Raw genomic sequence first — 15906 nt, forward strand, 5'->3', positions numbered from 1 at the left:
AAACCGTGGTCGACTACATGGGAGTCCAGCAACATAGCCATTACGCTAACTGCTGGTCCCACAATTGTGACATTTTGAGAAGTTTTTTTTTTCCCTTTCTGAAAAACATTGAACATCATCCTAGACTCATCATATTTAAAAAAAAACTGACTTATGACATTTATAGATTCATCCTAACAAGAACACTGGACACTAGTCCTTGAAGATATGAGTTCAACAACTCTGGTAAAAGCTTTAAGGCCCTTTTTGACCTGCATGCAGGATGTTCCTTTTCCCTACTTGTACTATTATAGGTTTCTTTTATTTATTTATTTTTTAATTAAGATTTTTGCTACAGGACACATGCCCTTGCCAGAGATAAAGAGAGACAGAGACAAAGTGAGAAATCACCCCCAGGGGAGATGGCCATGCTGCAGTCTCTTCTCCTTCATTCTCCTCTTGGGATTTTGGGCACACAGGCACACACATGCCTGGCATGAGTTTTAAGCTGCCAGGTCTGGGACTTGAACCTTGGTCTGCTATGTGAGAGTCCAGCAGTGTAACCATTACATCATCTGCTGGTCCCTATTCTTCTTATTTTTTAAGAATTATTTATTTTATTTATTATTATTTTTAATTTGACCAAAGAAAGACAGAGAGAGAAGAAAGTGAGAAAGCAAGCTGCCAGGTCTAGGACTTGAACTGTGGTTGGCCATGTGGGAGTCCAGCGCCTTAACTACAACTCCACCTGCCAGGCCCCTAGAGGTTTATTCTTTATAGACTGTACTTCTCTCAACTCTAGGTTTTCACAGATGATTCTACTAGTAGATTCGATGTGTGTGTGTGTATAGACGTGCACACAAGGGAGGAAGGAGAGAAAGAGAGAAGCATTTTTGACAGGGTCTCACCGTCATAGTTCTCTGCTGCAGCCTCCCAGGGAGCCAGGATTATAGGCATGCACCCTCACACCCCCATGGTGTGTTGATCTGGACCTGGACCTGACCTCCCAAGTGACCTTGTACACCAGTGCCTTCCCACTTTACCACCATGGCTGGGCCTACTAGACGCTTTTGTTTATTCTCACTTCCTAGGTTAGATTAGCTCTCCTCCCAAATGACCCCGTTTATAGACAGCACTCTGTACTTCTCCTGTCTTTATTATAAATAATAATAATAATAATAATAATAATAATAATAATAATAAAGAGTGAGCACATCTCACTCTTTATTATTCTTTCCTTGTTATCCCCCAAACTAGACTCTAAGCAACTCGAGGCCAAGAATTGATTCTTGGTGTTCTTTCTCTCTCTCTCTTTCTCTCATCATCAAATTCTTACCAGTTCTTATCACATAGAAGCTACTAAAAAAATCTATTACTTGAATTAGGACTAATTCATTATCTTCAATGGAAAAAGTTTCACTGTAGAAAAATTGATTCTGAGAATAAGTCATTTCCAATTGAAATCAAAATTAACTTGTCTTTTCCTTCTATGTTAATTAGCCTCTTGGCTGTTAATATTCCCTTTAACGAATATGTGAAACATTCTTTAAGGTTGCTAGATTTTAACCTTTTTTCTCAATATTTGCAAGCTTTTGTTTTGTTTTGAACCTGCATAGATGACTATGTGTTTTAAATAGGACTTCTCATAATGTGAAGTCTTTCAAAGTCCTCAAACGAGCCAACAAAGGTAATTCGTCAACATAATAGCCTTAAAAACAATCAGAAGATTTGTTAGGTTGAAATAAAGACATCACTTTCTCAGATGCTGACTTTGGACCAAAGGAGGCCAGAATTAACCAGATTCCTCTAAATTCTAAATTGAACTGGCTCTTATCTCAGGTAATACACTCCTTGAGAGTTTATAGAGCCTCCAGGTTGGCTTGTTTGCCCGTTATTCCTTGTGGGATTGCCGTGAGTATTGCTATATTCATAGTTAGTGACTTGAGAATTAGGTGATTTGAAAATATTTACTGCTTGAAATAAAGAACTAATATGGGTGGGACATCTGTTTTGTTTTGGTGCTGAGATTTGCATACTTTAACTAGATAAAATTTTGCTGTGGTTTGACAGTAATTTGTATCTTATTCAATAACTTACACATTTGGGATTATACTTACTATTTTAAAATGATAAAAATTGTTTTTAGCCTCCTACATGCCAAGCATGCCAAGTGGAATCTCTGCATATCCATCTGGATACCCTCCCAATCCCAGGTAATAAATTATGTTTGAGTACTTACATCTAGAGTCAGAATAATGGTTGCTAACTAGGGCACTGATAAAAGTTTAGTTACAATTTAATGGTAAAAAGACTTTGTTTATTGGTGGGATTCTATTCTTTTTTTTTTTTTAATGATTTTATTTAACTTTATTTATTTTAATTTGACCAGAGAGGGACAGAATGAGAGAGAGGAAGAGAGAGGGTGAAAGTGATAAAGCAAGCCGCCAGTCCTGGGAGTCCAACTGCAGCCAGCCATGTGGGAGTCCAGTACCCTTATCCACCACGCCACCTGCTGGCCCCAGGATTCTATATTTATAAATAGTTTGAACAGTTTTTTCCAGTCTAGAGAAATACAGCATCATTTATTTACAGAGGAAAATGGTGATGACAGTGATCTTGATTGGCTTTAGGCCTTGAAGTCCTTGCTACTTTTCTTTCAAGAATCTTGTAGATCCCATGTAGCTAGCCTGTTCTGTTCAGGGAGTCTCCCATTGTGAGCCTGGAACCTTCCCATGTGGGTCAGCCTTGCAGAAGATTGTGTTGCCACTGCATCATCATGCCTGTATCAGGGATCTTCAGCATTATTAGCAAGCTGCTTTCATTTCTGGACCTTTCTTAATTTCAGCAACAAATGATATAAGGCAGTAAGCAAGAATATTTAACCATCTACTTTAAGAGTAAATCTAGTGTTACTAATGGAATTACCATCGAATTTCACTGGAATAAATATCTGTAGCTCTAAAACTATAAATTCATTAACTGACAAAATGACAATAACTTCAAGTTTAACTTCTTGAATGGGATTTTTTTTTTTTTTAATGATTATTTGGGACCAGCAGATCGCATAATGGCTGTCAGTGGACTCCCATGTAGTCGACCGTGGTTCGAGTCCTGGGCCCGGTGGCTTAAACTCACACCAGGCATGTGTGCATGCGTGCCCAAGATCCCAAGAGGAGAATGAAGGAGAAGGAATTGCAGCGTGGCCATCCCCCCTGGGCGGGTGATTTCTCGCTTTCTGTCTCTCTCTTTTTGGCAAGCACACGTGCCCTATAGCAAAAACCTCTCCAAAAAAAAATTTTATGTAACTTTATTATTTATTTATTTCAATTTGACCAGAGAGAGAGAAAGTAAGCCACCAGGTCCAGGATTGAACGGTGGTTGGCCATGGGGGGAACTCCAGTGTCCCCAACCACCATGCCACCTGCTGACCCCTTGAATGGGATTCTTAAAAATGCTATCATGTTGGGTCACCTTAACATTTCCTGTTCATTCTTTGCTTTAGTGGGTACCCAGGCTGTCCTTATCCAGCTGGTGGTCCATACCCTGCCCTAACAAGCTCTCAGTACCCTTCCCAGCCCCCTGCAACTACAGTTGGTAAGTACTCTTGAAATTTTTATATTTCTCCACATAAGTAAAGTCAAAGTCTCCTCTTAGGAACAGTACGTTTCATTTTCACATGTGAAATTTCAGATTATTTCTTCCCCTCCATACCACCTACTAACCCAACAGAGTAACAGTTTTACAGAATGACTTTAATTCTCTTTTTTGGGGGGGGAGGGGGAGGTTTTCACTATAGGGTGCGTGCGCTCACCAGATAGAGAGAGACATAGAGACAGAAAGCTAGAAATCACCCCCCCAGGGGGGATGGTCACGCCGCAATCCCTTCTCCATTCTTCTCTCGGGATCTTGGGCACGCACACACATGCACCCAGCATGACTTTTAAGCCACCGGGTCTGGGATGCGAACTGCGGTCGACTACGTGGGGGTCCAGCGACATAGCCATTACACTAACTGCTGATTCCCCAGAATGACTTTAATTCTGATTCTAGTTCTTTTTTTTTTTTTTTAGAATTTTTTATTAAGCTTTATCCATTTATTTATTTACTTATTTTAATTTGACCGGGGATGGGGGGAGAGAGAGAGTGTGAAAAAGCAAGCTTCCAGGTCCAGGATTTGAACCACAATCAGCCATGTGGGAGTCCAGCGCCCTTAGCCACCACACCACCTGCCAGCCTCATAATCAACCTCAGTTTTATTGGACCTTGTGCTTAGTCTGCCAGTTAACTTCTTTCATCTTTTATCACTTGAGACAGCTGAATGATGTAGCACCGTCTCTTTTTCACAGTAGTTACTATTTTAGTGTCTTTAATGAGGTCTGTGCCTACATACTTCTGAAAGTTCGAATTTTTATGTAAACTAATTACATTTCTTTTGTGGTGTGTAGTTGTTTTTGAGAAATACAAATCTGCCATAAGTGTAGGTGAAGCATGTAGACTGTTCTCTTTATGCTTTTTCTTGTGATTATAGAAACCACGTGCTTAAGTAACGAAATCCTTAAGTAAAGAACTGTGTTCTGGTAGTATTTAAAAGGTGAATTGAGGTCCTTTGATTTCTTTGGAGGAAAAATTCCATAGTATATACGGAGCCTGGCAGTAGTATTAGAAGCTTACAAATTCACAGACTATAAATAAAAGCCTCTGTACGCAGCATAATGCATTTGCCAGGTTTGCACTTAATAGCATGAGTCAGAATTCCATTAATCATAGTTTGAAACCTTCCTCCTACTTCAGAGACCAGCCTGTATTTTATTAGAAAAGGAAAAACTCTCATATGAGCTTGGTCCAGTATCTGCATGAGCTCCCGTCTACGTTACGTACACACCGTAGTCTGCCGCTAGCACACAAGCTGGACCAGAGGCCACTATGTGAGCCAGAGCAGGTAGTGGCCAGTAGTGGACATGCTGGGCCAGCCGTTCACTTTGCTAGTTAGGGCGAGATTGGAAGCAGTACTACTGTTCAGATGCTGTATGTTTTACTTGGAGGTTATGTGGATCTCCAATGTAAAATCGCTCTGTCTGGAGGTACAGAACATCTGATCATCAGTAAGTAGGTACTGTTAGGCGGATAGAACTGACTTAGGTTTTGTGCTACAGCTCTAAATCAGACCCTGTATACCGCTGCACTTTGAAGATACTCGCCTCAGTCTTCATTGAGTTATCAAATCCACTGAGTAGAATGTTGATTTTCTCTTTTTAAAAAATTATTTATTAAATTTTATTTATACATTCATTTATTTTTAATTTGACAGAGAGAGAGGAAGAGGGGAAGTGAGAAAGCAAGCCACCAAGTCCAGGACTTGAACCATGGTTAGCCCTTTTTAGCATGGCTGTTGTTCCTTCTTTTCTTTGTCATCTTGGAAGTGAGGCCAGCATCTTGGAAGTGGGATTGTCCAGCACCTTAACCACCATACCACTTGCTGGTCCCAGAATGTTGATTTTCTGATCCTGGAAAAGTTGTTTTGCGTGGTAATGGCAACCTACCTGACATTTTAATAAGGATAGTTGAGGGCTCTTTCTCAAAGTCTGTGTCACTTTATCAGTTGCTAATCTGGGATTGCAGAAGGGCACTTCTGAAATCTGACTCTGGGTAAAGGTCAGAATGTGGGCACTTGACCTTTCACATTTGCCACAAACTCTTAGTCCACGGCTTGTTATTACCAAGTATAGAGAATGTTGAAATTTCCCTGAAATGTTTGAGGGGAAAAAATTTTTATAGAACTGATCAAGATGTAGATGAGAATCACCTACAAGTCTTCTTTTAGTTTGTTTTTGTTTTTTAAACAAAGTCTCGCCGTTACAATCGAGCTGCCCAACCTCCCTACCGGGACTGCAGGCACAGGCCAGCAAGCCCTGCTCTTTTTAAGACAGGGTCTCCACAGATCCTCCTCGCTGCGGTGCCCGGTCCTCTTGCCTCAGCCTCCTGAGTGGGACCACAGGGGCACACCACTGCCCCCAGCCTTCGAATCATATCAGGAATTGACCCAGGCCTCTCATCTGGTCCCAGCCAGCAGAGCAGTGTCTGAGCGGCATGTGCCACCACACGGGGCCAAGTCTTCTTTTAATTTAACATAAACAGTCTCTCCCCCTTTCCTTTTAACCAGAAGTTGCACATGCTCACCAAAGACAGAGAAGGAAAAGAGAAAGTGCTCACCATGGGAATGATCAAACTTAAGTGTGTGTTTAGATCTAGGGATCTGAAAACTTAGCATAAGTTGATCCATCCGATTCCTTCTCCATCTCTCCCTTCTTTGGGGATTTTGGGCACATAGACACCACCTAGCATGTTTTTTAAGCCTCCAGGCCTGGGGCTCAAACCATGCTGTCCATCGGTCATGTGGGATCTGCTGCCATAACCACCTGACCGTGGAGCTGGCCCACTTTTTTTTTTTTCCTTCCTTAATTGTCAATGGGTACACGTGTTTGCCAGAGAGAAAGGAAGAAAAAATACTCCCAGGGTATGGTCACACCACAGTCCTTTCTCCGTTTAGCTATCTTGTTGGAACTTGGGCGTACACTTGCATGTACCCTGCGTGTTTTTCAAACCATGGGGGTGGGGATTTGAACCACAGTTGGCCATATGGGAATCTAGCTCCCTTAACCATTAGACTATAAGGCCAACCTTACATAAATGCATTTTTAAAAAAGATTTATTTATTTAATTCTATTTTTTAATTATTTTAATTTGACCAGAGAGAGACAGAAAAAGAGTGAGAAAGCAAGCCACCAGGTCCAGGATTTGAACTGTAGTTTGCCATGTGGGAGTCCACCACCTTAACCACCATGCCACCTGCCGGCCCCACATAAACAACCCATAGATCTTTTTTTTTTTTCATTTTATTCATGATTGATCATGTGTGCATGCGAGAGTGAGAGAGACAGTGAGACATCCTCCACAGGGTCCAATCATGCTGCTGTCCTCCTCTGCCAGTCCTCCAAGCCTTCAGATCCTGGGCACCTGCATAGTGCCTGTCATGTTCCAGGCCAACTGGGCTGGCCACCCAAACTGCCAGTTTGCCAGGTGAGACGCCACTCCTCCCAGGCAACATATCACTACTGTTCCACTGGGCTGGCCCAAGTTATTGTACTTTTTCTTTTTTTTTACTTTTAGAATGTAGTAGATTTAAAGTAAGTGTAAATACACATTATAATAAGGTATGTGTGGGATCAGGTGGGATTATGTCTGATCTCAGCATGTCTAGCCTCCTTGGGTGAACTGTGTCCTTTTGAGGCCAGGCACCTGCTGCATCAGCTTTCCATTCTGAGTGATGGTGACTGGCTGGAGACTTGTGGGAAGGACCTATTATATTTGATGCTGTTACAGTAGCATTTGCCTTAATTTATAAGAGAACCAGAATGTAAATTTCAGGATTTAAGTGTGTTCAAGGGCCAGATGGTTACACAGCAGTAAAATGCAATGCTCTACATGGCAGACCCCTAAGGAAAGCTTGCCAGTTTACATCTGGTGACCATCCTAAGCATGCCAGGCACACGTGTGCCTATGATCCAGGCTGGCAGAGGCTGGGGGTGACTGACACATCAGGACCCTGCTGGGGCAGAGTATCTCTGTGTCTCTTACTCATACAATAAATAAACTTAAGTGTGTGCTTAGATCTAGGGATTTGAAAACTTAGCATAACTTGATCCATTTGACCAGATATAATGACTTTAATTAACAAAGTTTGAGGGTATGTTTGTATATGAAAAATCCAAACTAGTTACAAAAAATATATTTAAAAATATAAAGTTATAAAAGATATGTATTATATCTTTAATAGTCCAGATAACATCTATACAGATAAATGGAATACTTTTATTACTATTGCATGTGATTGACCACACATTTGAATGCTAACCATATTCATATCACTTGGGAACCTCATCTCTGGGATAAGGATTTTCCTGTAAAAACCATAATAAGATTTGATTTAATATAACAAGACAAATTTTTTTTAGAAATAAATATTTAGGGCCAGCCAGTAGTATGTTGGTTGGGGTGACTGGGTCCCACGTGACTGCACAGTTCCAGTCCCAGACCTGGCAACTTAGAAAGTACACCAGGCCTCTGTGTGCATGCCCCAGATCCCAGTCGAGTAGAGGAAATGGGATTGCCATCCTTCCTAAAGGGATGGCCATCCCTCACATGGCGGAGCTTCCTCACTTCCCCTTTCTCGCCCTCTCTAGATAGCATGCCCTATAGCAAATTTAAAAGAAAAAAGCCAGGGATATGGGGGGAAAGTCCTCAGTTTTCATAGGGAAAATGTGGTGGTCCTCCAACTTTACAGCTTGGAATTCCAAAGTGTAGGTTGTCTGAAGAAGTTAACACTTTCGTTTCTGAAAAATGTGAAATAAGCTGAAATACTTTGGTAAAGTTGGAAGTGAATGCTGGAAAGGACATACTATATGGATTTGTATGTTTTAATAATCAACCAGAGGACCAGCAGATGGCATAATGGTTATGTCACTGGACTCCAACATAGTCAACCACAGTTTGAGTCCTGGACCCAATGACTTAAAACTCACACTGGACGCATATGCATGCATGTGTGCTCTACATCCCAAGAGGAGAATGGAGAGGGGATTGTGGTGTGGCCATCCCTCCTTGGGGGGTGATTTCTTACTTTCTGTCTTTCTGGTGAGTACATGCACCCTATAGCAACAATCTCTCTTATAAAAAATAAAATAATCGGGACCAGCAGATGGCATAATGGCTATGTCACTGGACTCCCATGTAGTCGACCGCAGTTCAAGTCCCAGACCCGGTGGCTTACACTCACGTCAGGCGCGTGTGCGTGCATGCCCAAGATCTCGAGAAGAGAATGGAGAAGGGATTGCGGCGTGGCCATCCCCCCTGGGGGGGAGTGATTTCTCACTTTCTGTCTCTCTCTGGCGAGTGCACGTGCCTTATACCAAAAAAAAAAAAAAATGCGCTCAAAGAAAAAACTCAAAAAATAAATAAAATAATCAACCAGAAGTAATTAGTTGCCTCTGTGTGAACTCTGGAGCAGGATGGGGCTACTTTGGTTTCCCTCATAGAGGATTCTAGCTGGAAAGAGACTCTGTGGGCAAAATGGTGGTAACACTAGAGTAGGTCAATGTTGGGACACTTCCTTTCACTGTGTCCAAGTAGGATCCCCAAAACACTCCCAGGAAAACCTGGCCACAGGAGATGCTGTCTGCACTCCCTTCACCTGTAGAAAGATGATCCAAGTTAGAGAAGACATGATTCTTTTGTGGTAGAAATAAGAGAAACAGTGAAACTCTCGACTAAGACTCTCCCTTTCAAAACCCGTGATGCCTGAGAACTGCAGGCTCTCAGGGTAACCTGGGTAAGGGTTAACTTTTGTGAGAAGACAGCTTTCCAGATCAGAAACTAAAGGCCGCCAAGACCAGACCAGACCAAGAAATGGCCAGGGTTGTGATCAGATAGGACTCAGGAGAGCGTGTGTGGAGCTGGTCACAGCATGGTGGACAGCGTCGTCTCCTGGGAGAGACTGCATAGCAGATGTACTGCAGCACCAGGCAGGGCCTCTGATGGGCGGGGACGTTTGTAATTTCATTTTATTCATTGTCATTATTTTATAGGGACGTTTGTAATTTCATTTTATTCATTATCATTATTTTATTATTATTTTTTTTATTCTATTTAAGTTGACCAGAGAGAGACAGAGATGGAAGGTGAGAAAGCAACCTGTCAGGTCTGGGACTCGAACCATGGTCAGCTATGTGGGAGTCCAGCTGCCTTAACTAACGCGCCACCTACTGGCCCCAGAATGCCAAAAATTTTAAGCTCAAGGTAGAAGTGATACTTTGTAATCATTCTTTTTTCTTTTAAGAGGTTTTTGCCTTAGGGGCATATGCTCTCTAGAGAGAGAGAGACAGATACAGTGAGAGGGAAAGTAAGAAATCAACACAAAATGGGGATGGCCATGCCATAATCCCTTCTCCATTTTTCTCCTGGGATCTTAGGCACACGTGCACACATGCCTGGTGTGATTTTCAAGCCACCAGGTCTGGTATTCGAACCATGGTCAGCTATGTGGGAGTCCAATGACATAACCACTATGCCATCTGTTGGCTTTGGGAGGAGCTTTATCAAGAAGGTATCTGGGGGATAAGTTTATTTGCTCTGAAATGTGCAAGAAAATTACATAAGACCCTGATTAGGAAGGAACATTTGAAATAAAACAGTAAGGAATCCTTTCTGCCCTCTCCAGTGGGCCCTGGCTCCTTCACTTTAGCAGTGATGCCCAAGAATGAACTTGACCTGGAGTGGATGTTTTTCCTGGGTGTAAACTTAATGTCCCATTGGTTGGAGATTACAGAGTAACTGATCTGTAGGAGCATGTCATCAGCCTCAGGGAGAAAGTAGCTAACACGGCTATGAACAGAGAACGCAGGTGACTGGATCAGTGGCAATCTCTTACAGGGAAGGTATTTCCGAATCTTTTTTTTTTTTTTTTGTGTGTGTGTGTGAGAGGTTTTTCACTATAGGGCACGTGCACTCGCCAGACAGACAGAGAGAGACAGAGAGACAGAAAGCAAGAAAACACCCCCCAGAGGGGATGGCCACGCCGCAATCCCTTCTCCTCCATTCTCCTCTCGGGATCTTGGGCATGCACGCACACGCGCCTGGTGTGGGTTTTAAGCCACTGGGTCCGAGACGTGAACCGCGGTCGACTACGTGGGAGTCCAGCGACATAGCCATTACGCTAACTGCTGGTTCCCTCAAATCAACTAATTTTTATGCTGATGACATTTTTTTTTAGAGAGGATTTTTGCTACAGGGCATGTACACTCTCCAGAGAGACAGAGATAGAGAGACAGAAAGCTAGAAATCACCCCCTTGGGGGCGATGGCTGCAATCCCTTCTCCATTCTTCTCTCGGGATCTTGGGCATGCAAGCACACACGCCCAGCATGAGTTTCACATTGCTGGGTCCTGGACACGAACCGTGATCTACTACGTGAATCCAGAGAGAGGAACAGTAGGAGTGTGGGAAATAAGTGGTGTTTTTTGCCTTTATATCCTATAGGTCCCAGTCGGGATGGCACAATCAGCGAGGACACCATCCGAGCCTCTCTCATCTCTGCAGTCAGTGACAAACTGAGGTGGCGGATGAAGGAGGAAATGGACCGCGCCCAGGCCGAGCTCAATGCCTTGAAACGAACAGAGGAAGATCTGAAGAAAGGTCACCAGAAACTGGAAGAGATGGTTACCCGTTTAGATCAAGAAGTAGTAAGTAACTCTGACCTGAACTCAGGCTTCCCCGTATCCCACATGGCTCCAGCACACAGCGGTGACCCACTGTCCACACCAGTGTAGCTTGACCTAAGTGTGCTTCTTTTATTTTTTCCCTCTGGAGACAGAAATCACCCCCCGCCCCCACTCCTACCCCTGGGGGTATGGCCAGGCCACAGTCCTCTTAGGATTTGGGGCACACACACACCCAGCATGATTTTTAAACTGTGGAACTGAAACCAAGGTCAGTCAAGTGGGAGTCCAAAGCCTTAACCACCACTCTACCTGCTGGTCCCCTGAATGTACGTTTTTACCAACGGGTAAAGTGATTGAAAATGTGAGGGCTTTAGAGAAAGCAGTTTGTACATACGGATTAGCCTTCCAAAATGGCTCTAATCTGTCCAATGAGCTTAGCAGTAGGCAGCTCTCTTCTGAAGCTCAGTAAAGTGACCAGTACAATTCAGAGCCACAGGCCCGAACTGTGATGTCTTGTGTCTGGAGTGCAAGTGCCTGGGGCTTGTGTGCTAACTGCAGACTGCAGTCTCCTCTGCAGACTGGGGAGCATTGTACTCTGGCAGAGGCTCACTTGTTTGGAAGAAGTGTCCCCTACTTGTTTTCTTCGTAAGGTAACCTCTGCTGGAAAGGACCGTGCATGATGACTTAGTTTATGGGCTTGTCATTGTTACTGACATGCTTGGCTTAGGATAGTTCCACTGTTCTCCCATTTTTACCAGCATATTAGATCATACCTTTTCCTCTACCTTTGGCCAGTGTTGCTATTTGAAATCTTAAACTTACCCAGTTGTTCAAACATTGCTTTATTGGCCAGTCTGTACCTGTGCAGTTGAGCTGTAGCTGCCTGGTAAGTGGCTAATTCTGTATAATTAGTACAGAATCATCATGCTTTGGCTGTTCTGTTTTCAGGCTGAAGTTGATAAAAACATAGAACTTTTGAAAAAGAAGGATGAAGAACTCAGTTCTGCTCTGGAGAAAATGGAAAATCAATCTGAAAACAATGATATTGATGAAGTTATCATCCCCACTGCCCCACTATATAAACAGATTTTAAATCTGTATGCAGAGGAAAATGCTATTGAAGACACTATCTTTTACCTGGGAGAAGCCTTGAGGCGGGGAGTAATAGACCTGGATGTCTTCCTGAAGGTATGTCTTTGCACTCTGCTTTCTAGGCTTTGGGACTTGGGCTGTAAGGTGTTGACCTTGAAATCCACAGCCCAAGAGGGTTTCTCTGTAGGGTGGGTCATGACTCCTTGCATCCCCAAGAGAGAGTAAGCGAGAGGTACGGCTGTGAGCAGCATGTGGTCTCAGGTACACGGTGCTAAGGACTGATCCGAGAGGGAAAAGAGCGGGCTAGTGGCTGCAGTTCCTCCCACCAGGTGGCATCAAGACAAATGTAATTCTCTTTGGCCACTGTGCCTGGTGAATCGGGAGGCATGATCCGATTTCCATTAGTTCCTCAGGACATAGCACCTAAGTTGAGATCACTTACTGCCCCTTGCTCATTTTTCATAAGCTAATCTTGTAAGAGTGTCATAGTCTTAGACACGTTTTCCCGGATCAGATAGCCATCCAGGCTGCCCTTTGGGATGAAGGCTGTCTCAGGCTTCATGCTTATACAGACATGAAAATCTGGAAAGCCAGGTCTGGCTGCTGCCTGCTGGGTCCTGGAGAACACGGTTTCAAGAGCAGCAGCAGCCACCCCTTGCATATTTGATCCTGTGGCTTGCTGGTGCCTCGGTGTGCATGAGGCTGGTCAGGGCACTTACTGGTCTTGCCTGTCACTATGACCAAGTGGCCAAACCATATGCTTCAGATCCGGTGCAAGCACTTGAATGGCTGGGTACAAACCAGAGACCAAGACCAGACTCCCTTTCTCCATACTGTCTCCAGCTTGGGTAGCACAGCTTAGGGAGAGGCACGTGGAGAGGCAGAAGAGGTATGCTGCTTGCTAGGCAGTGAACTAGGACAGTTGCCGGCCCTGTGCTGTTCATCCCTGCCCATCTCCTCCTCGTAGCCAAGTGTGGACAGCAGGCACAGTTTGATCAAAGCTTTTTGTAAATTTGTTAGGGTTGTAATACGAGTTTCCCTGGCAGCTTGGTGGTCCAGGGTGTAACTCTATGATGGGGCTTTCCCTGTGGGTACGCTTTTATAGGCCCTTAGAAAGCTGTCTGCCTTAAGACAGTCTGCTGGCCTCCATGTGGTGGAGTTTAAAAAGCCACATGTAATGAGGCATTGGTTCCAAAGAAGTTTGAAATAGATAATGAGTTTAGGGGTCTTAGATCCCATCTAGGATACAAACTGATACTTCATCTCTGGGCCTGGATCAAAGCCTTTCTAAACTGATGAAACTTTCCTCCTTCCCAGCATGTTCGTCTTCTGTCCCGTAAACAGTTCCAGCTGAGGGCACTAATGCAAAAAGCAAGAAAGACTGCCGGTCTCAGTGACCTCTACTGACTTGCGTGAAATCAGCTGGAGGTCGGCCTCTTCCTGCCGCGTTCTTCTCTTCTCTTCTCTTCCTTTCTCTTGATCAGTAGGTGCCCAGAATAAGTTATTGCAGTTTATCATTCAAGTGTAAAATATTTTGAATCAATAATATATTTTCTGTTTTCTTTTGGTAAAGACTGGCTTTTATTAATGCACTTTCTATCCTCTGTAAACTTTTTGTGCTGAATGTTGGGACTGACTATGCTAAATAAAATTTGTTGCATAATTTTTCTCTCCTTTATTGGACTTGCTCAGGAAGTGAACATGAAACCTTAGTAAATAAGCCCAACTTTCCATTTAGCAAACAAAGCATAGACTCCATCACAAGTTGAACTTTATTATTATTTATTTTATGGCATACAAAATGAACTCTATGTATTATGGGCTAGACTACATAGAAATCTAAATTTTGAAGTATTTGAAATTGAGGGATTTAAGCAACTTTTTCTGTGAAAAGTCCAGGGCAGTTGCCCTCCCACTGCTTCCTTCCAGATTTGTTTCCTTTACAGACTGGACTGAACCAACTGTTCTCAAGAGCAGCAGAGTGGCAGGTACGAAGCTGCACACCTGAGAACCTCCATGAACTGGGCAGGATGGCCACTTGCGGTACAGTGTACACCACCTCCTGCTTTTGTTGTCATGTGAAGTCCAGTCTTAAGTGGGAAGTGATTCTGCAGCCAGCTGTGTGACCGCTGGTGAGCTACACAGCTGCTGTGTGTCCGGGAGAACTCATCCAGTAGGATGGGGTATTCTTTATCAAAACGGGAGTGCTAGGATGCTTACAGAGTTACAGAGCATTCGGATTTGGCTTACTTTCTTTTGAGATATTAGGGAATCAGGCAGGCAGTGCACTTTCTATGTCTCCCAGAGAAAATAGCTACCTTAGCCTCAGACATTATTGGGAGTTTATTAAGTCGTCAGAAAAGTCATGACGTGTTTTTCTGTGTGAAAATGCATTATAACTTTTCAGATGACCTAATAGATTTTTTAGTTTTAAAAAGTTAAAAATTCATCTATAAAAACTATCAGAATAGGGACCAGCAGTTAGCGTAATGGCTATGTCACTGGACTCCCATGTAGTCGGCTGCAGTTCAAGTCCCAGACCTAGTGGCCTAAACTCACAACAGGCGCGTGTGTATGTATGCCCAAGATCCCGAGAGGAGAATAGAGGAGAAGGGATTGCAGCGTGGTCATCTTCCCTGGGGGGTGATTTCTCACTTTCTGTCTCTCTGTCTTTCTGGCAAGTGCACTTGCCCTATAGCAAAAACCTCTCAAAAAATAAATTAGAAAAACAAACAAATAAATAAAACTATCAGAACTAGCAAGGTCAGGGCTAGCAGGTGGCATGGTGGTTAAAGGCGCTGAATTCCCATGTGGCCGACCATGGTTCAAGTCCCTGGCGGCTTGCTTTCTTGCTTCCCCTTTCTCTAGTCAAATTTAAAAATAACAAATGGAATCAAATAATTTTTTTAAAAACTAGCATGGTCAAATCAAAGTTTTGTTTAGTGTAAGAACTGGAACTAACATTTAGATTATTTTTGTGTTGATATGTACATTTATGTTTACATCATGGAGACATTTTGTTTTTCAAATAGCACATAAATGAACATAGTTGTATAAAGCCAGAGTGAAGGAATAACCACGTACCCGATGGGAGGATTAGCACTTGTCTAGCATAAAACGCAAGTGCCGCACCTTCTTGTGGACCAGATGGCAACTACCTATATGTACAAGGCAAGTACTGGGACATCAGAGGTACCAAAAGCACCTTAGATGGAGTCACTAAGGAACTGGGCCCAGGGGAGTAAGGATCGTCCATCAACAGGATACCAAATCAAAGAGCTAGAGGCCAGCAAGTGGCATCATGGTTAGGGTGCTGAACCCCCACATGACCAACTGTGGTTTGAGTCTCAGACCTGGTGGTCTGAAAATCATGCCAGACACATGTGTGTGCATGCATACCCAAAATCCCAGGAGAGTGGAGTACTGCAGCATGGCCATCCCCTCTGGGGGATGACTTCTCACTTTCCCTCTCTCTGTCTCTCCCTGTCTGTTTCCAGAGAGCACACAGCCCTATGGAAAAAAAACTAAAAAAAATAATAAAGTTTTAAATGGAAAAAGAGCT

At 43.3% G+C, this 15906-nt stretch overlaps 1 protein-coding gene across 1 annotated transcript in view; it reads left to right on the plus strand.

Annotated features, from left to right (window-relative positions):
- TSG101 (tumor susceptibility 101) overlaps nucleotides 1-14007 on the plus strand; it is a gene marked incomplete at its 5' end in the record, with an annotated part of 27842 nt that extends 13835 nt beyond the window's left edge. The window contains 5 exon segments of the mRNA XM_014584508.1: nucleotides 2126-2192; nucleotides 3482-3573; nucleotides 11071-11273; nucleotides 12201-12440; nucleotides 13662-14007. Of these exon segments, the coding sequence (XP_014439994.1) occupies nucleotides 2126-2192; nucleotides 3482-3573; nucleotides 11071-11273; nucleotides 12201-12440; nucleotides 13662-13751 (692 nt within the window).
- Nucleotides 14008-15906: the final 1899 nt, after the last annotated feature.

The sequence above is a fragment of the Tupaia chinensis genome, unplaced genomic scaffold (genome assembly GCF_000334495.1).
Source record: "Tupaia chinensis unplaced genomic scaffold, TupChi_1.0 Scaffold000077_1, whole genome shotgun sequence".
NCBI lineage: Eukaryota > Metazoa > Chordata > Mammalia > Scandentia > Tupaiidae > Tupaia > Tupaia belangeri.